At 53.2% G+C, this 21,709-nt stretch overlaps 9 protein-coding genes across 9 annotated transcripts; 5 read left to right on the forward strand and 4 right to left on the reverse strand.

Annotated features, from left to right (window-relative positions):
- Window positions 1-440: 440 nt before the first annotated feature.
- EV422DRAFT_355592 (DNA topoisomerase) lies at window positions 441-3,370 on the reverse strand. Its single transcript, XM_053066590.1, has 13 exons — window positions 3,176-3,370; window positions 3,002-3,076; window positions 2,735-2,932; window positions 2,478-2,656; window positions 2,240-2,412; window positions 1,942-2,182; window positions 1,615-1,887; window positions 1,335-1,555; window positions 1,084-1,275; window positions 863-1,029; window positions 662-801; window positions 557-595; window positions 441-490 (listed from the first exon to the last, which is right to left on the reverse strand). Exons 1-12 carry the CDS (start codon window positions 3,179-3,181, stop codon window positions 577-579), a joined length of 1,884 nt encoding a protein of 627 aa, XP_052927491.1. The 5' UTR covers window positions 3,182-3,370; the 3' UTR covers window positions 441-490; window positions 557-576.
- Window positions 3,170-4,481, forward strand: EV422DRAFT_611623 (thioredoxin-like protein; the record flags this gene model as incomplete). The annotated part of the gene is made up of 5 exons (XM_053073881.1): window positions 3,170-3,718; window positions 3,814-3,976; window positions 4,047-4,180; window positions 4,251-4,327; window positions 4,396-4,481. Exons 1-5 carry the CDS (start codon window positions 3,567-3,569, stop codon window positions 4,479-4,481), a joined length of 612 nt encoding a protein of 203 aa, XP_052927492.1. The 5' UTR covers window positions 3,170-3,566.
- Window positions 4,482-5,488: 1,007 nt separating this feature from the next.
- EV422DRAFT_488151 (uncharacterized protein) lies at window positions 5,489-6,228 on the forward strand (the record flags this gene model as incomplete). Its single annotated transcript, XM_053067415.1, has 3 exons — window positions 5,489-5,624; window positions 5,690-5,796; window positions 5,872-6,228. Coding segments are annotated over 3 exons (600 nt in total), but the record flags the coding sequence as incomplete, so codon positions are not given.
- Window positions 6,229-6,416: 188 nt separating this feature from the next.
- EV422DRAFT_355888 (uncharacterized protein) lies at window positions 6,417-8,505 on the reverse strand. Its single transcript, XM_053066592.1, has 2 exons — window positions 8,444-8,505; window positions 6,417-8,380 (listed from the first exon to the last, which is right to left on the reverse strand). The coding sequence occupies exon 2, from the start codon at window positions 8,035-8,037 to the stop codon at window positions 6,655-6,657; it is 1,383 nt and encodes a 460-aa protein (XP_052927494.1). The 5' UTR covers window positions 8,038-8,380; window positions 8,444-8,505; the 3' UTR covers window positions 6,417-6,654.
- Window positions 8,506-9,318: 813 nt separating this feature from the next.
- On the forward strand, window positions 9,319-11,774 carry EV422DRAFT_493708 (APG9-domain-containing protein; the record flags this gene model as incomplete). The annotated part of the gene is made up of 9 exons (XM_053067689.1): window positions 9,319-9,605; window positions 9,673-9,789; window positions 9,850-9,985; window positions 10,049-10,359; window positions 10,444-10,543; window positions 10,610-10,788; window positions 10,864-11,128; window positions 11,198-11,431; window positions 11,478-11,774. 9 exons carry the CDS (start codon window positions 9,319-9,321, stop codon window positions 11,772-11,774), a joined length of 1,926 nt encoding a protein of 641 aa, XP_052927495.1.
- Window positions 11,775-12,476: 702 nt separating this feature from the next.
- Window positions 12,477-13,534, forward strand: EV422DRAFT_493851 (beta-lactamase-like protein; the record flags this gene model as incomplete). The annotated part of the gene is made up of 3 exons (XM_053067700.1): window positions 12,477-12,749; window positions 12,857-12,942; window positions 13,030-13,534. The coding sequence occupies 3 exons, from the start codon at window positions 12,477-12,479 to the stop codon at window positions 13,532-13,534; spliced, it is 864 nt and encodes a 287-aa protein (XP_052927496.1).
- Window positions 13,535-13,658: 124 nt separating this feature from the next.
- Window positions 13,659-15,736, reverse strand: EV422DRAFT_355925 (uncharacterized protein). The gene is made up of 2 exons (XM_053066593.1): window positions 14,099-15,736; window positions 13,659-14,031 (listed from the first exon to the last, which is right to left on the reverse strand). The coding sequence occupies exons 1-2, from the start codon at window positions 15,428-15,430 to the stop codon at window positions 13,912-13,914; spliced, it is 1,452 nt and encodes a 483-aa protein (XP_052927497.1). The 5' UTR covers window positions 15,431-15,736; the 3' UTR covers window positions 13,659-13,911.
- EV422DRAFT_355624 (PUA-like domain-containing protein) lies at window positions 15,565-16,759 on the forward strand. The gene is made up of 5 exons (XM_053066591.1): window positions 15,565-15,756; window positions 15,855-16,007; window positions 16,091-16,188; window positions 16,253-16,457; window positions 16,533-16,759. Exons 1-5 carry the CDS (start codon window positions 15,746-15,748, stop codon window positions 16,612-16,614), a joined length of 549 nt encoding a protein of 182 aa, XP_052927498.1. The 5' UTR covers window positions 15,565-15,745; the 3' UTR covers window positions 16,615-16,759.
- A 145-nt stretch (window positions 16,760-16,904) lies between these two features.
- On the reverse strand, window positions 16,905-21,473 carry EV422DRAFT_565397 (uncharacterized protein; the record flags this gene model as incomplete). The annotated part of the gene is made up of 3 exons (XM_053072309.1): window positions 16,905-17,561; window positions 17,651-19,182; window positions 19,241-21,473. 3 exons carry the CDS (start codon window positions 21,471-21,473, stop codon window positions 16,905-16,907), a joined length of 4,422 nt encoding a protein of 1,473 aa, XP_052927499.1.
- Window positions 21,474-21,709: the final 236 nt, after the last annotated feature.

A 21,709-nucleotide genomic window follows, 5' to 3' on the forward strand; every position in this document is an offset into this window, starting at 1 on the left:
ACCCTATGAGATATCTCTTACCTTGGTTCTCATTCTCTTTGCGAGATGTCTTGAGTGTCGATGTCAGGTTACAATCGCATTTGGGATTGGGGCCTGAGTCTGGCCGTCGAACATAGTCGGACTATGATCCGGTGTGCGGACGAAGCTTTTGTCAGTGGGCGATCCTCAACTCCGCTGCTGCGTCTCGCACGCTACTCACGGATCCATTCCGGCCATTCCGTGCTCCCGATGCAGATGATCTGTTACTCTCTCCAAAAGATTCGGCGGTGCGTCCACGAGTACTTGCAGATCCTGACCCTGCGCCTCGCCGTTGGCCACGCGTCTTTCGCTGTGCGGGGCCGTCGACGGTCTTCTTCGCCCGAGGGTTCGCCGCAGGTTTCCGGATGGCGCGTCCACCACCCCCACCCCCACCCCCACCCCCACCACCACCGCCTGGCTCAGGGAAGTCGTAGAAGTCATCATCCGCAGCATTATTGACCGGTTGCCGTGGCTGCATTTCGAAGTAAGGTAAGGATAATGCTCTTGTAAACTGCTAAACCAGCATACGGGTGCATACCTGAGCAAGGTCTGGATCGCTCAAATAACGTCCACAAATCTAACAAGCAAAAGTTAGTCCATCCTGCCTGTCAACGCATTCCTAGTTATCTCTGACACCGTTTACGCAAGCAAGCGAACCTGTATGAGCAGCTGTTTCTGCGAGTTTGTTTTCATATATGCTTCTCGATACATCTCCTTGGTTTCCTCTACAACCTCATCTTTTGTCCGGGTTCCGTCGCAGATCCGTTTCATGTTCGATTCCATCTGAGAGATGCCTATCAGATAGGAGCCTTCAAGGAGACAGTCCTAATGACGGATTTCTCACCAGACTCCGCAAGTATGGCTTGTGAAGGGACAGATCGACTGACAGCTCCTCATATGTACATATTAGGGCCATGCCCAGAATGGACGGAACGAAATATTGCCCCTCCTTATTTGCATAATCTCGATCTTGTACCGTTTTGATGTGCTGATGAATAGTAGCGTCCGTGCCTGAGGCACGTGTCAATGCGGTTCGACAGTTCTCATAACAGTCCTCGCCCATACCAATGCCACTTTTCTCCATCAGCCCGATCAAGTCAGCCTCAGTCAGTAGATCGGGAGCTGTAGTTTTCCCGGCAGTCATCTTCAACTCGGCGGGCATGATTCGCTCTCCTTGGACAAAGTTTGGAATGGTATGATCTGACCATTTATCGTATGGATAAACCTCGAGATAGTTCCGTTCCAGAATGCTCAGTCCTTTCAAAACAATAAATCAACAATCGGGATCAAAACCCAAATGTCCCTTCCGCTCGTACCTTTTGCCGTGAACCGTTCGTTTGCAACATCTACCGTGACTACGGTCTCATGGCCTGTAGCTGCTTTCGAACAGCAAGCCAGGAATCGCCTCGTAATGAACTCATACAAGCGTTTTTCATCTCCTTGCAGATCCGCCGCCCCTTTTACGGGGTGGATTGGAGGATGGGCTTTATCGTCAGATCGCCCCTTTCGCGGCCGAACGAATTTGCCAGCAACAAGCCTGGAGCGACCTGAGTAAGCGTGTGTGAACAACTAGATCCCCTCTAATGTTGAACGTACCCTCGTGCATAGTTCCCCCACGTGGGATCGTTCGTTTGAGCTTGCACAAGAGGCTCTAGTTCAAAGTTGTCCGCAAATATATCCGTTTCGGTACGAGGATAACTGAGTATACCACGCTGGTAGAGACCCTCTGCGAGCTGCGAGAATATCAGGGCAAGCTTAGCTTTCGGGTGCAAAAGCTTTGAGCTTACCGACATAACCCTGTCCGAGTTGATGCGCAGAAACCGTGAAGCCGCTTTCTGCATCTCCACCGTTGTTAACGGTAAAGGAGCCCTGATCATGGTGCATTAGTTGACTGAAGCTACCCTTACCAATTTGATTCCTTACCATTTTGATTTTGGCTGCGACAAGACGTTTACTACGGTTGCCATCGGATTGTCCATGCATAGCTCGTATAGCACCAGTGTGAGGTGCTGATCGAAAAGACGGTCTCTTGTCCACTCGAATTTGGCCACACTCCCTTCCTTGGCGATAGACAGATTGATTTTCCAAAAATCCTCCGGGATGAAACGTTGGAACTTCATGTATCGTTCTACAATGAATGCCAATGTAGGCACCTGACATGGGCCTGTATTGATGTTAGTACCATCCGAAAACCGACTAGAAGTCGTTTGATGGGTCATACCATAACTGATGACACGTTGCTCTCGCAGAGAAGCAAAGGCCGCTTTCAGCGTGAGCGTCTGAAATCTGCTGAAGACAGCTCCAACGCGCAGGTCCAGTTCTGATCTCGCATCCACTGCGGCGGACAACCTCATGTTGAGGGGCACCAGGTTGTTCCAAGCCTGGTAGATCTCCCTATGTTCATGCAGGATGATCAACTGAATGCATGTCACCCACGGATCACCGTCCGGCGGACAAACCTCTCCTGAATGACAGAGAACCGCGCTCGTTTCACCTGAATCCGGGGGTTCCCTGATTGCGCAATCTCCATCACCTCCGCACCAATGTTTTCGCCCTCCAGATCGCAATCTGTCCATATCACAAGCATTTGAGCGTATCGGGCTTCCTTGCGAATGTTATTGGCAACCTCCTTATGCTCCTGTCATACAAATCGATCCGAGTCAATGCAAAATGAATGCATAATACCTGCTTGCAAGGCACGCACGGACGAACGTACGTTCTTGACCACCTTTGTTGTCTCGGCATCGAATAAGTGCATTATCGGCGTTGCGGTCCAGTTCTTGAATTGCACCTCGTCACGAAACTGTGTTTCCTTGATATGCCCCATGACCGCGGTCATAACGACTTGACACCGCTGTCCCCCCATCGTCTGCTCGAAGCAATAGTTCTTGATATATTGGTTTCCGGTGTTGCGCTGGGAAAGCACAAGATAGTGAATTCCCTTAGAGAGCACGTGGGAACATTTTCGGCAAAACTACGTTACCACATTGCAGCGTTCGTTGGACAGAAGGTTGGAAACACCTTTGGATATTGAGGGCTTTTCCGCAACGCATAGCACCTAACAAGCGAACCTGTCGTGAGAAACAACGAGGCTGGCGGGCCAGTCGCCACATAGGGACTTGATCGCGTGTGTCCTTCCCATCACGGCAAGACATACCTTCATGCTCTGAGCCCGAAATACGACGGTAAACCACTCCTGGCTATGCTGGCCGACCGCGAGGCACCAGCGTGTCTACTATATGTGTACCGTACGGAGGAGCTGGCGCTTTATACTACAACAGACTGGCGCAATTTCGCCATTTGGGCAAACTGGTCGAAAACGCGGACATGCGCTGCATGCGTCCAGGCATGCGTCCGACATCTGGCGCGTCCAGTTGTCCGGCCCTGCTTCCCTCACTTCTGCAGTTTCGTGCGCTCGCCATCGAGGACCACAACGAGCGTTTGACCAACCAGCATTTCGTTAGTCTAGAGCGCAGTGAAGGACACACGAAGAGGGAGACAGAACACTTCAACACATAGCGCAACGCAAAAGACTTCAACATAAAGTTATGTCTACCGGATACCTATCCAGCAGGAGGGCGAACGACTCCGACCCCGAGCTGTCCGACGATGATGACGCTCTCTTTGCCGCGCTCGAGCGGGACGACGACGACCTCTCGGCTGATATTCGCGAGCGAAGAGTGGACGAGTTGAAGCGTGAGTGAGTGCACAAACAGTCGTTCCTGCTAAAAGATGCGTCTCAAGATCATAGTGCTAACTGCTGTGCTTGCACTCTGGGCTTTCCCACGTATTCAGTATGGCAAGACAGATGGAACTGAAAAATTGCGCATATGGAACATACGATGTCATCGCAACCGAGATGGAGGTGCTGAATATCACGACAACAATTAAGAACTGCGTTGTACACTTCGCGCACAAAAACTTCAGACGTTGTCAGCTTATGGATGGTCACCTTGAGGTGTGGGAGGCTGACCGGGCGAAGGGGGGGTCAGCGCTGGATTGCTGACAGATTGATCAATACTTTGCAGGCATTATCAAGAAAGCACCTCAAGACTCGTTTCATACGGGTGGATGTCGAAAACGCCCCATTCCTTGTCGAACGGCTGAAAGTAAAGGTTCTGCCATGCGTCGTGGCTTTCATTGATGGAAAGTCTGTTGACAGGTATGTGCATTTTGATCTTCCACCTTGCTCGTGAGATTGCGGCTGACGACTTACCCCATCCGCTTTCCAGACTGATAGGATTTGAGGCGGTGGGAGATGCTGATAATGTGCCAACATCGAACGTTGAGTCGTGGTTGCGGAAAGCTGGTAGGTTTTATTGAGCTTTGTCCTATAATCATCGCCCACTTTGAGTGCATCCTAACATCGGCGCACAGGGGTTTTGACTGCTGAGCCTGTCCAAAGTAACCCGCAAAGCATTTTTGGATTTCCCAGTGCTCAGGACTCTGATGACGACTATTAGTCTTGTAATGTACCGTAACAATAACAATACATGTCTCACCAAAGAGTCCGTCTGCGGCCTTACCTTACTAACATGCTGATCCGCCGGCATGCGAGCATACTCTTGAGATTCAGCCTGCTCTAATACTGTGGGAATCACAGTGTTGGTAACTGTCTGATATGGTAAGAAACGCACGGGAACGTTTGTCACCTCTGCCCTCGCCTCTGCCTCCGTCGTGTCGTCTACAAGGCTTTCTGAAGGTTTGTTGCTTTTCCCCGTCCGACTTCGGCGCAACATCGCCAATGCCCAGCGCCCAAACTCGAGACGGCCTACTCAATGGGGGTTCCACCCCTGACTTCCGCGGCAGCGAGTCTGATGTCGGGTCGCACTCACCTATCCCTCCTTCCCCGTTGCCAGAGAACCCCATTTCGTCATCGTCGGCTTCGCTCTCTCAAATAGTAACGCAAGGAGCATCCGCTCGCACAGTCGAACCACCGGCCCCAGCTAGGACGGACTCGCTCTCTGGGTACGAACGAGTTGACCACCTGAACAGACTCAGCATTCCCTCTCAGCGACCGGCGTCCCCAATGTCAGTGTCCTCAATGCCAACGCAGCTACCCTCGCACAACTCCCCACACCTTCCTTTTCGAAGTGCAGCACACCCACCGCACTCGGCCACGCCGTTGGCCCACCACCAACTACACCAATTCCCGTTCCCGGATACCACAACGACAGCAACTTCCACGACCCTCACCGCACCTTCCTCGTCTTCCCAAAACGAACACCACGTATATAGGAACCACACCCCAGGCGGTTTTAACTCACTACTTACGGTTTCGGAAACGGGCTCCTTACGGAGCAGAGTCTCCATTCATCCCGATGACAAAAAGAGGCAGGACGGCCGATCAACTGAGTTGTCGAGTTTGAGTGTGGAGGCGGGTCAGGGCGGAAGTGGGAGGGACGGCCATCGTGAGCATGATGGGCATGAGCATAATGAGGACCGTCGCCCGGCGGCGAGGGGGAATAGCGTTGATCAGGCGGCGCGGAGGAAGAGTGGGACGCATTTGCTGCTGTATACAAGAGCGGTGCCGTTACCCAAACGACTGGAGACTGCGACTGAGTACCGTTTCCTCATGCGATTGACGCAGATGTTCATGGCCGGGGGTTAGTTTGCGGCTTTCGAGTGTGCATGAGCCGAGTGGCGTTCTGATTCTGCTCCCATTTTGCAGCTGCGTTTGCTAGTCTTGCCACCGCCTCGTTCAATGTCAACTACACTTCCTCAGTGTTGGCCGTTTCTGGCATAAATCTCATGTGCTTCACTTCCATCTCGTCTCTGGTACGCTAGCTCCTGGATGTCTAGTGCGGGCTACGTGTGTCACATTTCTTACCCTATTCCGGTGTTTCCGCACAGTTCGTCTCGTTCGGAAGCATTCTAGTCTACTGCTTCCCCGCGTTCATCGGCGTCCCACCACACCGGCATCCTCGCTTCAGCCGAGTCGAAGTCGGCGTCGACATCCTCTATTTCGGATTCTGGGTAGCCGCCCCAATCGTTCTCTTGAAATACGGCCGTTGCCCCAGACTGACCTTCGGGTTATCCCCCGAATCGATATCCTGTCTGCCATGGAGCATGTGCACCGCCTTTGGATTCGCCTGTGCGGCACTGTTTCTTGGGACTGTTGTGATGGGCATCAGGGATCTGAAGCGGTATGGGGTGTGGAACGCCGGCCGTGGGAATGGTGTCATGTGGGCGAGGGGTAGCTGGAAGGAGTGGGCCGAGTCGACGCATAGAGTTACGTCGTAGCGATATCCGCACGCCTATGTAATATAGTGTTGAATTCATTATTTTTTGGTGGACGCTCTATGAGGAGTCGAGCTTTTGAACTTCGAATCCCTTCATGACTTCGTTTTATGAGGTGTATGTATATTGGCGCTGCAAAAATCTCTAGACGTTTAACCTAAAATCGCCTACGAACTCCCGATGACTCCGAATTCATGGATGGAAAAGCTCGGGCGGCAGCTCTGTCCTCTAGTGTGCTTTTTTCACGTTCGCTTCGTCCTCTGCGCAGGCAGCAAACGCGCTCTTCGACGATCTTCTTGAACAGCAAGCCTCGCACGTTGGGCTTACTCCATGGTTCGCTCTACCACATATTCAAGCAGGATATCCGGCCAGAGTGGGAAGATGCTTACGCTTCTCCTACGATCTTCTTGAACTTTCCACCTCCAATGCATGACTCCTTTCATTTCTCTGCGGAGGAACTGCTGGCAATCGCCTGCTGCCTGGGCTGCGCGGATGATTGTGCAGCGTTGACGCGGTCGCAATGCCAGGAAACAAGGCCGGGAACATGAGGGTGTTCTCGACACCAGCCTGCTGATGACCGACGACAGCATCATTCAGCCCGCTCGTCGGTCTCGCATGTCCTCCTCGCCGTGGTCCTGGCGACCTGGTATTTGGTCGGCGCGATGGAGGAGGTGCGGGAAAAAGGCCATGTGTGAGTCCATGGGCTTGATGTGTTGGAAGATGTTGTGGGATGTGGGTGTTGTTGGGGTTTTGAGAGTAAAGGAAGTTCCTTGCTGATGGCTGTAATGGCGGCAGGTATAATGCGGTGTTTGCTTTTGTCGTTGGTTCACTCGGTCTTGGGGACTCTGCGTGGTATGAAGATGCTTCTTTGTGTGTGCTATGCTGATAATGTGCGTGATGATCTCGGATGTTTTGAATCTGGCGTAGGGGTGTGCCTGGTGGTTGCTGATGTATGGTGCTTGGCGAATGGGTATGCGTAATATGCGGTAGCTTTTCTGTTGGAACGGGGCTAGAAGATGTAGATGTGACATCTAGATCCCCTCCACCATTTGTATCATTTTGTCTTCTAGTATCTGGCGGATGTTCTTGACGAGTTTGGTGTAATCGAATTAACATCGATGCTTGTGGTAGTGGTGGGAAGCTACCGCTGGAGTTGTGTGAGTTATGCGTATGTCGGAATGCTGCTACTGGGGTAGTGAAAATCCCATTTCCTTGGCCATTATTCTGATAGAGAGAGTGCTGGCTTTGGTCTGGTCCAACGGCGATAATTTGCGGTAGTTTGAACGAGGGTTGGTGGTCGGGTCGCGAATTGGAAGAAGCGCCAGGGTGCTGTGAGTATTGTTGCCGAAGATGCCGGCCATGAACCGACCTGCCGTGCAGTTGTAGCTGAGATGCGAGGAAGTTGGCGGGAGGCACGCTTCGTTCATTCCCGGTTCCCTCGTCGACGGCCGATGCGGCTGACGAGGTCGATACTCGCCGCGACTTTGACCCCAATTGATATTTCGTGCCAGCAGCGGGAGTCCAAAATGAGTCGTCGTTTTCCCGGCTATACACCGCTCTGCTCCTTCGGTGCCCGCCAGCCGACCTCGGCTGTGAAGGGCGCCCAATGCTCTGGCTATACTCGTCGATGCTATCTCGACTATTCTTCCTGCTACAACCAGAAACTCTACCATCTACATCCCCCAGTCGCGGGAGCACGCCTGCAGTTGCCATCCCTCCAGAGTGCATTGAAGAAGCACCTCCCGCGGCCATTGATTGTTGCATGAAGAGGGTATGCATTTCGGTAAAGTTCCTGCAAATCTTTCGTACACTTTCCTCGGTACTGAGGATAGTAAGAGGTTGCCAGAGGAGTAGTTGTTTGGTGTTGTCTATGCGTCTTTCGATGAACAAACTTGGATCCCGCCGTCGAGATGAAGATGCAATGGAAATCGAAAAGCTCGGCGAAGGATTTCCTTTCCTCGCTATGTGTTTTTCGAGAGGGATGGATTCCGTGGGGATTGTTTGTCGCTAATGTGACAATATCGACAGCGCGTATGTCATCAGCGCGTCTCCAGACTGAGTCACTCACGTTCATGTATCAATCCCCCTCCGCAAGACCAAGACCTCGTTGGCTACTTCCGATCTAGTGTTCAGCGTGAGTTTTTCCACATTGCACAGGTTCCAACTTCCCCGCGAACTAACTTACTAGATTTAGGGTTACAGCCGTCCGCGCGAAATAACAGGCCTGTTGGCAATGGCAGACGGCGGATACTAGGGAATATTACAGTCGATACACACGCTGTCAACTTATCCTGACTCCGCCCTGTGTGTAGGCTTCCCTCTTGCCCGGATTGATGCAGCTAAGTGGAATCACTTGGAATCATATGGTGTACTGTATGGTGTACAGTATGTATGTCATCAGCGCGTCAGGAGACATCAATCCCCCTCCTGGAAATCGCTTTTGTCCTCCGCACAGCACCAAGAACAAGCAAGGTTCCTTCCATTCCAGCAGTACGAGCGACGCATCTACGCCTCGTTCTTCAACCGTCCCTCCTTCTCCAGATCCCGCAGCCGGGCTGCCACGAAGCTCTTCGCCTTGTCGCGTAACGAGTTTTTACTGACTCCTTCTAGTGGGTGTGTCTTCCTGCCCTGCGCTTGCAGGTTCCATTCTGAATGAGTTACGGCAACTCGTCTCCATTTCCGAGCAACTCACCGCATGGCCAATATCAACCGCCACGCTTCGATGAAGATCCCGGCGCAGACGAGTCTGATGATGACGCACCGCCCCCGGAATTTCTACACGAGGGGGTCAGCGTCGACAATGAATCGCTCTATGAAGATCAGCACCTGACGGCCGCCCCGCATGAGTTTGCACCAAGCGCAGGCCCCAGTACCTACTTTAGACCTCCCATCAATGCCCATGTGAACTTTCAACAGCCTTTACAGCAGCAACAGCAGCAGCAGCGAGTAGACTTGAGAAGCGGGTATCAACCGCCCGAAATTCTGTTCGATGCCGGCGAAGACGACGACGATGACGACGAATCGGACAATGGGGAAGCCCCGGCGTCCATACGATTTGAGATGGAGCCGCTGAATAGTAATCGAAGGTCATCTCAATTTCCGCCTCGTGGTCTTGACCGTCTTGGAATATCCCGCCGTCCACTGCGAGAGCGCACCTCGTCCTTTCCGGGTTTGAGCGGAAACCTCGGCAGTAGCATTGGCCTGGGACGGCCCTCGAATCCAAAAGACCGAGCATTGAGATTTTGGACGCAAGCCGATAATATGGACAAAGTTCTGATATCCATATATCAATACTTTGAAGGAAAGGGGATCTATTCCATCGTGCTATCGCGAGTGATAAAGACCTTGTAAGTCGCAAAATACCTTTTTTCACCGGAGTATCTCAGCTCAGTGTTCAGGGCTTGCCAAGTATAGGATGAAGGCGTTCCTGGTCATCTTCTCGACATTTCTGTTCTTCTGCATCGACTACTCTTTGATCCATCAGAAGAATATGCTATCGGAGATCGTCAGACCAAGCTGCATGTCTTTCTCGTAGGTACCGGCGCTACGTAGTTGTTGTTAAGCACTCATTGACTTACCCCGCACTTCCAGTGGATCGGGACTGCAGTCCCTTATCATTCTTGGTATCTTTGCGTGGTTTGCCACGGAGTTTGTGCTTCTCCTCAAAGAAGTTCCTCGCCTTGTGGAGTTGTCCAATTTCTATACTCACGTCCTGGGCATTCCGGAGGTTCGCTCAATGCACTCAGTGGGCTACCGTTCACAACAATGCTGACGGCGATCTATGCTTCAGGGTAACATCCAGACAAGCACATGGGCGGACGTGACTGCAGTTTTGACGACCCTTCCATATCGTCGCGGGACTCTAAATGCTCACACGGTTGCGAACCGGATCATGCGGAGGGACAACTACATGATCGCGCTATTCAACAAAGATCTCTTGAACTTCACACTCCCCGTACCATATTTCCGTGGGCATCAGTTCCTCACACGCATCACGGAGTTTATCCTCTTGTGGTGCTTGTGGGGTATCGTTTTTGACCGAAATTGGCGCATCAAGAAGAAAGTGCTGGAAGGGAATCGGAGGGAAGCTCTGGTAACAGAGTATGTTGAGGAACGCTGCAGATGGCTCCCGTACTCGTGGGATGCATAGCACGGTTTAGCATCAGACTGACTTTCTGCGCGCAGATTGAACACGCGATTCGCCCAAGTAGCGCTTGTAGCCCTCTTATGCTCGCCTTTCTTGCTAGTATGGCTTCTTATGTTCTTCTTCTTCCGGTACACCGAGGTGAGTGTCTTTTGTCACTGTCAAGCCGTGGTACAACAACTTGCCTAATCAATCAATCGTCTTCAGGAATTTCATAAAAATCCATCGTCGCTTGGCACACGGCAGTACTCTCCTCTTGCAAAGTGGAAATTCCGCGAATTCAACGAATTGCCTCATCTGTTTCAAAAGCGTCTGAACCGGAGTTACCGACTCGCCAACAAGTACATGAACCAGTTTCCAAATTCCAAAGTCACTTCTGTTGCAAAGTACGTAGATTCCTCGATATTCCCTAGTTCCCTTCGTTCCATACTTACCGCATCGTTTGATGACGTTATCTGCAGTTTCGTATCGTTCGTCACGGGCTCCTTCCTGTCTGTGCTCATCATCGCGACTCTGCTATCCGAAGACCTCCAACATCGATTTGAAATAACACCCGCGCGGTCGGTTTTCTTCTACATCGGGATCTTTGCGACTATCACCGCTGTGGCAAGGGGCATGGTACCAGACGAGAATGAAGTGTTTGAACCCGCATTGCTTCTTCGAAACGTCATTGAAGAAGTGCGATATATCCCGGACACTTGGCGGGATAAGCTCCACACGAACGAGGTACGCTATCACGGTTGCGTTCATTTTTGAAGGAATGAATCATGATCAACGGACTTCTGCTCTTCTCAGGTCCGCGGAGAGTTCGGCGCGCTATTACCATTCAAGTTACTACTCTTCTTGGAAGAGGTTGCCTCGGTTGCATTCGCACCAATCATATTCTTCTACTCCTTACCTACATGTGCTGGCGAGATCATCGATTTCTTTCGGGAGTTCACCGTTCACGTTGATGGGATCGGATATGTCTGCTCATTTGCGGTCTGGGACTTTAGGAAATTTGGGAATGCGAAGGTGGGTGGTGTGCAGGTTCGAATGTAAGCGACCCTTCGATGCTTACTTTGTGGCCTTCTAGTATGGAGCTCCAACCCAAGGACGTAACGACTACTACTCCTCGAAGGGTGGCAAAATGGAGCAATCTTTCCTCAATTTCAAGGTACGTCTCGCCGAACGCCGCTTACCTTCATGTTTCATGTACACTGAGAGTGACTTCAACTTTCCAGGCGAACAATCCCGATTGGGATCCCGGAGAAGAGGGCTCGCAATACCTCAATGCTATCCTTGCTCGTGCGGGGAACGCCGAGAGTGGGAATCAGCAAGCATCTGGGCTTTACTACCCTGGTGCACCTGGAGATCCCGGCGTATCCTCTAGTCTGCTGATCCATTCGCTCCTGCGACCAAAGGTGCGTCCCCTGTGATCTTGTTTGGACGGTCGTACCGCGCCAATTGTGGCAAGTGTGCTTACTGCACGGTTTCCAGCGATCTGTCAAGTTCGACGGCCAAAGCACTCGCCAACCGCAAATGTCTCCTCCACGTGGACAGGGTGCTCATTTGCAAGTACCCCACCCCAGCGATCGATCGCCTCACCCGCTCGCGCAGAGCGCCGTCTCTAGCGGCTTCCGGCAAACGTCGCAACAGGACTCGATGATGTTGTCCGAGTCTGTGCTTGGGGGAGATGAGAAGGGAACGGTTGGCAGAACGCTTTTTGCGTTGCTGGAGAAGATTTATCAGGAGAACCGAACACCTTTTTGAGGAGTCCCCTTCTAGCCATTTGTTCTGCCATTCATGTCCATTTCTTTTGGCTCGTTTGGAGCATTTTTTTGTTGTAGATATGTTTGTATATAGCATTTTGAGTCCCGTAGTCTGGTCTTCGGGTAGGAAATGCGTAATAGCCATCTACGTACAGTATGTAACTCTTGTGGGATAGGCCATGGCGGCCAGAAAGGACGCGTCGGAGTCATGAGGAAAGCAACCCATGGCAGACCCCTGGCAATGGCGGCAGGCATTTCTTGAGCTCCCACTGGGTTCCTAACTCCACGTCAACCTCCACGTCGGCTAACCACCACACAGCACAATGTCCACCCCATCACCCACCCCTCCAACCTGGACGGCACCACCGCCCGACCTCCCCAACCAATCCTTCCTAACAGTCTCTATCATCCCGGCAGGATATCTCGACCTCTTCGAAGAAGACTTCTTCGCCGATCAAGCCGGGAACCAGAGCACGCGCTCAGTGCCCTCATTGGCGTTCTTGTTGCGGAATGATACCACGGGGGAGAATGTGATGTTTGATTTGGGTTTGAGGAAGGTGCGTTGGGGTGGGGAAACGTGCGGCGACGGGATGAGAGTCGAGTACGGAATGGCTCTCGGATGAGGGTTGCTAAATGAGAAGCTGCAAAAATGCGTGTACAGGAATCGGCGTTCCCGGAAGACATGCAGAAATGGCTGCCGCAGGTCAACCTCAAAGTGGAGAAGGATGCGGCGGACGTTTTGCGGACGGGTGATGTGAAGCCTGAAGATGTGCAAAAGATCGTGTTCAGGTAACCAAGCCACCAGACAGCCGGAATAAGATATCGAAAACATATGCCTCCCGAGGAATGACGCTCACTATCATTCATCCACCCCAGCCACCTACACTGGGACCACGTCGGCGACGTCAGCAGCTTCCCGCAAGCCCACCTTTACATTGGCCCCGGCGCCAGCCCCCGCCTCAAACCCAACTTCCCCTTCCCCTCCCACCCATCCCCCATCACGGAACTCACCATCCCCCCCTCGCCCTTCGGCGCCTTCACCCACAGCCTCGACCTCTTTTCCAACGGCACGCTCTACATCCTCGACGCTCCCGGCCATTTCCCGGGTCACATCGTCGCAGCCGCGCGCGTGGGGCCGGGAACGTTTGTACTGTTGGGCGGGGATTGTTGTCATTGTCGGGAGAGTTACACGACGAGTGTGAGGCAGATTCCGGAGTGCAATCATGAGGATGTTGTAGTCGCGAGGGAGACATTGGGGAGGGTGAGGGAGCATGGGAAGAGGGGATGGTGTGCTCTGTTGGCGCATGAGACGGAGCGGTTGGGAGAGTGTCCGATTTATCCAGAGGTTTTGAGGGAGTTCTCGGCGGTCAACCTCGCTTGAAGGAGTACTCTTAAATGCGGTTGGGACAATTTGGAGCGCTGAAGGGACGAACTGTGAGATGTCACTGCGGCATTGTTGTGGGCGATGTACTGTGAGCATGACCTTTGCAGAATACCGGCCATGCTGTACCGCCCGGTGTGCGATTACTTTGATTGTAGTTAGAATAGCATTTTTGCTTTGGTACCCATCAATCTAGTAGTACTCCCAGGAACGTATGTACGTAGTTCCAGCAAATTGAGTAGATGTTCATAGAAAGAGCCATCTTCTATTTCAGAAAAAGTACAAATGGAGCCTAATTTTTGACATAAGGTATCTTCCTGTGTGGTTTGTTTTCAAAACGGTAGGAGTGGGAAAGGATGGGGAATCTGCGGTCATCTTTATAGCTGGGCAGACGCGGCTTGACTTTGTCGCTGTGCGTGGAAAGCGTCGATCTTCCTCTCGATTTCGGGGCGGAAGTGGCGGATAAGACCTTGGACTGGCCACGCGGCGGCGTCACCCTGGAAGAGGAGTGGTGTAAGCGCATTTATTCGCGGCACGTATCAAAGAAAAGTAAGGATGACATACCAAAGCGCAAATAGTGTGTCCCTCAATCTGCCTACTCAGTTCCTCAATCATATCAATCTCCGCCTTCTTTGCGTTTCCAGACTCGAAGCGCTTCATCATGTTGGCCAACCATCCAGTTCCCTCCCTGCACGGTGTGCACTGTCCACAACTCTCATGCTGGTAGAATGCACTGAGGCGGGAAATGGCGCGGACAATGTCGGTGCTTTTGTCCATGACGATGACGGCGGCGGTTCCCAGACCCGATTGGGCGTCCCGGAGGGAGTCGAAGTCCATCAAGACTTCCTCGCAGATGTGCTTTGGCAGGACTGGGACGGAAGAACCGCCTGGAATGATGCCGAGTAGGTTGTCCCATCCACCCCGTACTCCTCCACAGTGCTTCTCGATGAGATCCTTCAAGGGGATCGACATCTCCTCTTCGACTGTGCAAGGCTTGTTGACGTGCCCGGAAATACAGAACAGCTTTGTACCGCTGTTACGCTCCCGTCCAAGGCCAGCAAACCACTTTCCACCACGGCGGAGAATGGTAGGCGCGACCGCTACCGTCTCGACGTTCGCGACGGTCGTAGGGCAACCGAAGAGACCGACATCGGCAGGGAATGGGGGCTTCAATCTAGGCTTTCCCTGCTTTCCCTCGATCGACTCGATCAACGAGGTCTCCTCTCCGCAAATGTATGCTCCAGCCCCACGGTGAACGTACACGTCAAAGTCGTAACCAGACCCGCAGGCGTTCTTGCCAATAAGCCCGTTCTTGTACGCTTCGTTGACCGCTTCCTGGAGGTTAGACGCCTCGAGGTAGAATTCACCACGGATGTAGATGTATGCAGCGTTAGCGTTCATGGCACGGCCGGCGAGAAGACATCCCTCGACCAGCTTGTGTGGATCGTGACGCATGATTTCGCGGTCTTTGCATGTGCCCGGTTCGCCTTCGTCAGCGTTGACGACCAGATATCGAGGACGGCCGTCGGGACCTCCTGGCTTGTTCATGAACGACCACTTCATCCCTGAGGGGAACCCAGCACCACCTCGACCGCGCAGACCCGAGGCCTTCATTTCATCGATAATCCACTGGTCGCCCTTGTGGATGATTTCCTTCGTCTTGTACCAATCTCCACGCTTCTTGGCGCCGGCGAGTTTCCAGTCATGCTTGCCGTACAAGTTGGTGAATATCCTGTCTTCGTCGCTCAGGTTGCCGTATGTGCGGGTGGGTTTGGCTGTCGGGGCTACGGTGGCCAAACTGGCGGTCTGCTGCAGTGGACGTCGAAATGCGGCGGCCACTGCGCCCTGCCTCAGCGAAGAAGAGGCAGCGGCGAGTGTTCTCGAGGCCAAGTGCATCGTGCTATGCTCTTATAGAACGTAGGTGTGCTGCAGGTGGTTTCGTCGCCCGCTTGCGATGCCTGCGATTGGGAAGCGGGTGGGAGAATTGCCGAGTTCAAGCTGTTCAAGCGAGAAAATCCGCACCGCGCTCGCTGGCCAGATCGGACAACCCTAACCCAGACCCTAACCGCAGACCTCCTTACGGACTGAGAGAGAAGCAAGGAGATTCGGTGCCCGTTCGCAGACATCCCACATACATACTAAAACGCAAGTTCACTAAGTGCAACGAGGGAAGCTTTCCGAGAGTCTCCACTCACCGAAAAGGTCGCGCCAATGTTCAGAAAGCAAGTATTGTGCTTCATTCGCCCGAAGCTGCAACCAAATTCTAACCCCGCCTGCCCACCCCCACCTTGGGACGCTATGCAATCCCAACCAATAACAGGTTCAACCCCCGGGAGGACATATCCGGAAAGTCAAAGGTCAAGTCGTCCGTACAGCGTGCCATCCGGTCAAAGATCCTGGAACAGTATCCAGCACTCAACCCATACGCGGACGAGCTGTTGCCGAAGAAGGAGCCGCTGATACTGATCAAGTGGTATGGGTTGTGAGAGCGGGAAGTTGGGAGGCATATCTGGAGAGACGACACAGTGGAGACTGATGGGCTGGCTTATATTTCAGCCATGACCGGGTCAACATTGTAATGCAGAATGATGAAGTGCTGTTCTTCAACCACCACGACGGGCCGTACTACCCAACACTGAAGCTGCTGCACAAATGTAAGGATCCCAGCTTCATCACCTACGATCTCTTCCACTTATCGCAACTACATCACACCCACAGACCCAGACATCATGACAAAGGTACAAATAGACCGAGGCGCCATCAAATTCGTCCTATCGGGAGCAAACATCATGTGCCCGGGTTTAACGTCAAAGGGAGGGCGGTTAGGAGACGATCTGGAGGTGGATGCGCCTGTGGCTGTTTTGGCGGAGGGAAAGGAGCATGCTCTGGCGTTGGGGGTGATGAAGATGAGTTCTAAGGAGATGTGAGTTCTGTTAGCTGTACCCTTGATACTGCTTCTCGAGTGGGTCGCTGACATGCGTGCTGATTAATGAAACAGAAAATCGGTGAATAAGGGCCATGGAATCGATCTGGTGCATTATCTCAACGATGGGTTGTGGAAGAACCGCGTTGAGCCGTAGACTATTGGGTGGACGGACGAGAGTTTTGTGTCTTAAGTTCGCGCTAAATGAAGACATATGCCAGACTGCCTACTAGCTACTTTGCGTGAACCCACGCAAAGACCAGATGGACGTATTTGTACGTACTGTATACTAAACGTATGGATTTTCCACAGTTTCTATACGGAGCGATCTGCCAATGAATATGGCGTGGAACACGAAGGGTGGACGACGGACGCATCAGATCTATTGCTATTAAAGTACTACATCGATGAGGCGCACGATTGAGCTAAACGTAAAAGTACGACACCTCAAATAGACGCCCGCCTCCCATGCCGTCCCCACGCAGCCGTCTCCTCCTCCGGCACGCCAAACCGTTTCCTCAACGTCCCGTCCATCTGCCACTTCGCCACCTGCTCCTTCCCATACTTATACCCCACCTGGAAGATCTCCGTAAACGATCCAAACTGGAGCGTCCCGTACTTTTGCACCGGCGGGTTAAGGTAATAGCATCCTTCCAGCTGCTTGGCGTCTTCCAGTTGCTTGACGCTCGACACATATGTTAAGCGGGACTGGATATCGGCCATCAGCGGGATATTCCCGTATTTCCGCGTCACATAGCCGCCAAACACGGGCACATAGCGCTGCGCGAGGGCCCACCACCCAGACAGCGAGTCGCCGTACATGACGGGGCTGGTGTCGTCCACGGACCCGACATCCACGGCAATGATGGTTTCCGCGCCGTGGTTGCGCATGATGTCTGCCGGCAGGTTGTTGATGTATCCGCCGTCGAGGAGCATGTTGCCGTTGTCGCAGAGTGGGGGGAAATAGCCGGAGAGGGACATGGAGGCGCGGACGTAGCGCCACATGTAGCCCGTCTGGTGGATTTCCATGCGGGACCAGGTGATGTTAGTTGTTACGGCAAAATAGGGGAGCCAGCAGTCTTCGATTTGGGTGTTTGCGAAGCACTGCGGGGAATGATGAAGCACGTGAGCATCACGAGCGGACATTCCTTTCCACAACCAAGGCGTGGTACGACTTTTACGATGTGACGTACCTTCCACACAGCACGATTAAACTCATGCCCCGTAAACATAGCTGTGACCGGGTACGTCAAATCCAGCACCTGCCTCCACTTCGAAACCATCCTCCCGGCAAACATCTTCGCCCGTCCATACACACTCACATGATCATTCTCACGCGCATACAAACCGCCCACAAAACTGCCTATACTAGTTCCTCCAACCATGTCCACGGGTATCCCCGCCTCCTCGAGTGCGCGGATGACGCCAATGTGCGAGATACCGCGCGCGCCGCCGCCGCCCAGGACAAGCCCGACGGATTTGGACAGTAGGCGACGAGCCAACCGCGCGAAATCGGAGCGGATGCCCGTATGCAGATGCAGGGTTGAAGATTGCGTGTCGAGATGGGGTACGTTCAACTGGTTTATGCTCTGGAAGTGGCCGCGGATATTGGACACGGTGTTGGTTCTCGCTGATTCGGCGAGCAGTCGCGGGGCGTTGAGTTGCATTTGGACGTGGTGGTGCGCATGCACCCATGACCGGCTCTTCAGCCACTGAGCTGTGCTGCCTGTCCGACAGAACCGGGCGCTGTGCACCAAGACAAGCTCCTTGCGCGCGGTGGTCTTCATCCCAATCAAGACGCGTTCGTGGTCTCCAATCTCCGGATCGTCGTCGCCGATGCCGACGAGGAGGACGCAATCGGCTTGTCGGACGCACCGCTGCGTCCATGGCGAGTTGGCTGCGCCGTCAGCGACGTAGATGACCATGCGATGGCTTTCCTCCTGGTCCGCTAGCCAGCTGGTCAACTTTAACCTGCCGATTCGCGTGAAGGCGTGCTTGCCTAATGCTGTCATAACGCTGCCCGTGTTCAGGACAGTGACGGTAGCCCCAACGTGGTCCATGGCGGTTTGCAGCTCTCTCGCAAAGTCGGTGATGGGCACCAGACCGTTTACTGGCAAGATGGCGACAGTGCGCATGTTGACGTTCACCGGATTCTTTTTGCTGATTGGGCGTGATATTCCATCCGAACCGCGGTATGATCGGTCATGGATTAACGAGCTGCGGGACCGAGATGCTATTAGACGCGAGATGGCGATGGTGATTTCCGGGTGACGCAGGGCCAAGGCGTTGAAGAACGTGTTCGGCATCACCGCGATTTCCGTGTCACGGATAGCGTGGACGGTGGCCGGTCGTCTTCCGTCGGTCAAGACTTCCATCTCTCCTACAGACTCGCCTTGGCCATATTCCGCAAGGATCTCGAACGAGGCCTGTTCGCCTTTCCCCTCCTTTGTTCGCTCGACTATACTTCGCAAACGCCCATTCAGCACAATGTAGATGGAGTCCGCAGGCTCGCCTTCTCTGCACAGAATATGACCGGCGTTCACTTGATCCCAACCCAATGCGGCATCGATGTGGAACACTAGTGGTGACAGTTGCGAAATCAGCCGCTTTGCGAGAGATAGGAGCACGTTCGGATGTCTGTCGATGTAGCGTTCCAGGACCGGTTTTGGCAAGAATCCAACATACACATCGGTCTTGGCGCGGATGCTGACAAACGATATGTATCCTGCGCAAAGGGCAATGAGTTCTCGGTTGTATGTCCCCTGCCGAAATTGCCCACTTACCTGTCACTGCAGCAAGGTATCCAGCCAATCCTCCCGGCTTAATCAAAAACAAGCTACGCGGATGCGACCGATGATCCGCACCCACCGACTCATCCCCAGGAAACCTCTCACTCTGCCCCGCATTTCTTGCCGGATCAATGGACGACATGACCGACGCCTCCAGCGTTCCATCAATGACAAAGTACAACCCCGCGTTCCGCTCTCCTTCTTTGATCAGCGTCGTGCCTCGTTCGTAGAACAGGATATGCACGTCGGAACTTCCTGGATCGCTCGCGTTAGATGCGACGGACATTCTTGAAGACGTTGAAGCTGTGTCGTCGAAATCGTTGGTAGAGCTACCAGGGGATGGGCGTTGCTGGTCTGTGAAATGACGGTTCCGTGATAGATAGCCTCCTAGAGTGCTTGAAGAAGAGCGATAACCTGCAGCCATGGGAGAAGCGGTAGCCGATGCATTGCTCGGGCTGCTTTCGTAAGGTAGCATCCCAATAATCTCTGCAATGCAAGCAAAAATGGCCTCTTTCATATCAGCGTCTTCGCCTTCGTGGGTCAGAAGGTGACCAAAGCTCTTTTCTTCCTTGTTTGGCGAGTTCGGGATTGGCGATGTCGGTGATGCCGTATATGGTTTCCTTTCCCGATCGGAGTCTTCCACGTCCCCCTCATAATCGTCCGTGAGTCCTGCTTTCGGGTTTGATGACCTTCTCAAACGCGATGGAATCTTGACCCGCTCCGGCGTCTTTCGGCTACCTCGTCTCTGTGCAACGTTCGGGCGCGTCCCTGCATCCGAGTACGATGGCTCTGAAGTTCGTCGGATCGCGTCTGCCCTCTCACGCAATCGTTGAAAGTCCGCCAAGCTGAACAGACTCTCTGGCAGACCAGAGCCAGCAATCTCGTTCACGCGCTTCTCTATCTTCAGAAGCTCTTTCGATAGCCCCAAGTACCGATACAGCGTCATGAAGGTGACACGCTGGAAACGCGTCAAAATGACCTGCACCATATGTGCAGCTGCTTTTGGGAACTTTTCGGTAAGATGTTGGAATGCGTGAGCGGGAATCACAGCAAGTGTTGTGTCACGAGCGGCACGCGCGGCGATATTTGCTTGAAGGTGTCGAGGAGTCCGGCATTCTGTCGTGACGATCTGTGGTAAATTCGTGTTGCCTCGTTTCCCATCCGCAGCGTCACGGGCAGCATGTGGGTCGAAATAATGCTGGGCCTCTTCTGGCCGGTTCAGACTGAACCCATCGTCGGGAACGTGTGTGCTGTCCAGCTTGAATGCTTTGAGTCCGGGAGATTCCCGTAAACTTCCCTGTGCGCGCTGAAGCGGCGACAAATTGGCCTGAAGGTGGGGGGAAGCCGACGCGCCTCTCATTTTGGGAGACTCGTTACTTCGAAGACCAGGAAACACGTCCTGCGAGCTTGGATTGATCTGATCCTTCAGATTGGTGGGGTGGGATTGCCGCGTAGAGCTCCGTTCAGCTGGACTATCCACCTTGTCCGTGAAGACGGAAAGGATGTTGAAAAGACTGGAAACGGTCCCTCCAGCTTTGACGACGTTCAAAAGATGATGCCCAGACCAGTCACGCCCGACCGACTCAAAGTCCTCGTCATCTTCCGGGTCCTGATGCGTCAGTTCGTCATCCTTCGTGTCCGCTCCTTTGACGAAGACCTGTATAGCCCCATCAACGACGACGAAGAAGTCGCGCACGTCATCGTCGTGACGAAACAGGATCTCTCCGGCTTTCAGCTTTCTCGTTCGCAGATGTCTGGCAAGCTCGTGAAAGACCGCTCTCTCCAGGTAGCCAAAGATTTTGATGGAGGACAAGAACGCCCCCATGAGCTCGTCGGGATAGTTCCCACCGGCTGGGTCATCGTGGAACGCGGTATCCGGATGCAAGTCGAACGGAACGGACCCAGCTTTGTTTGTGTTTGTCTCGACGGCTGGCAGTCTCGAGTATATCGTGAGAACACGGTAGCGCAAGATGAGGTAGCCGATGAGACCGAGGAGCACGGCGAAGATGAGCAGCGTCCAGTAGTTCAAGGTGACTGTGGCAGTGAACGAGAAAGACGACGGTCGGAGATATTTGAATGGCCATGGTATCAGCGAGCCAGCAGCAGCGAGGAGTCGAGCTGGCCATGTCATCGGTGCGGTTTCGTTGGCTGCGAGTAGGACTGACGTTGTGGTATTGGAGGCGACGTCGGGCAGCACTTGGCTGGAGATGTTGCCAGCGACGTCCATTGCTAGTGGGGCGGCTGTGACGGAAGCAAACAGAAGAGCGAGGCCCTAGGGCAGAACGAAGGCTGAGAGGGTCTGGGGGGTCTTATGGATATCTCCAAGGATATCGGAATCCATCCTGTCAGTCTGCCCCTTCAAGACTTTCAAGTTGGGGAACTTCTCATACAGTACAATACGTAGGTGGCCAAAGCCTCAAAGCCTCCGGTTTTCTTTCTTGCTTCTCTCACTTCTGGATGATT

The sequence above is a fragment of the Fimicolochytrium jonesii genome (genome assembly GCF_025526975.1).
Source record: "Fimicolochytrium jonesii strain JEL569 chromosome Unknown EV422scaffold_5, whole genome shotgun sequence".
Lineage (NCBI taxonomy): Eukaryota > Fungi > Chytridiomycota > Chytridiomycetes > Spizellomycetales > Powellomycetaceae > Fimicolochytrium > Fimicolochytrium jonesii.

What these genes read in the sequence shown, in the direction of transcription:
- EV422DRAFT_355888 (XM_053066592.1), bottom strand. Translation starts at nt 8,037, where the DNA reads ATGCATACCCTCTTCATGCAACAATCAATGGCCGCGGGAGGTGCTTCT.
- EV422DRAFT_355624 (XM_053066591.1), top strand. An exon ending in ACTGAAGCTGCTGCACAAAT is followed by an intron (nt 16,189 to 16,252) that starts GTAAGGATCCCA and finishes TCACACCCACAG; the next exon opens with ACCCAGACATCATGACAAAG. An exon ending in AAGATGAGTTCTAAGGAGAT is followed by an intron (nt 16,458 to 16,532) that starts GTGAGTTCTGTT and finishes TTAATGAAACAG; the next exon opens with AAAATCGGTGAATAAGGGCC.
- EV422DRAFT_355592 (XM_053066590.1), bottom strand. An exon ending in GCAACGTGTCATCAGTTATG is followed by an intron (nt 2,183 to 2,239) that starts GTATGACCCATC and finishes ACATCAATACAG; the next exon opens with GCCCATGTCAGGTGCCTACA. An exon ending in TCGCAGCCAAAATCAAAATG is followed by an intron (nt 1,888 to 1,941) that starts GTAAGGAATCAA and finishes CACCATGATCAG; the next exon opens with GGCTCCTTTACCGTTAACAA.
- EV422DRAFT_355925 (XM_053066593.1), bottom strand. Translation starts at nt 15,430, where the DNA reads ATGCACTTGGCCTCGAGAACACTCGCCGCTGCCTCTTCTTCGCTGAGG. An exon ending in GACACACTATTTGCGCTTTG is followed by an intron (nt 14,032 to 14,098) that starts GTATGTCATCCT and finishes CTCCTCTTCCAG; the next exon opens with GGTGACGCCGCCGCGTGGCC.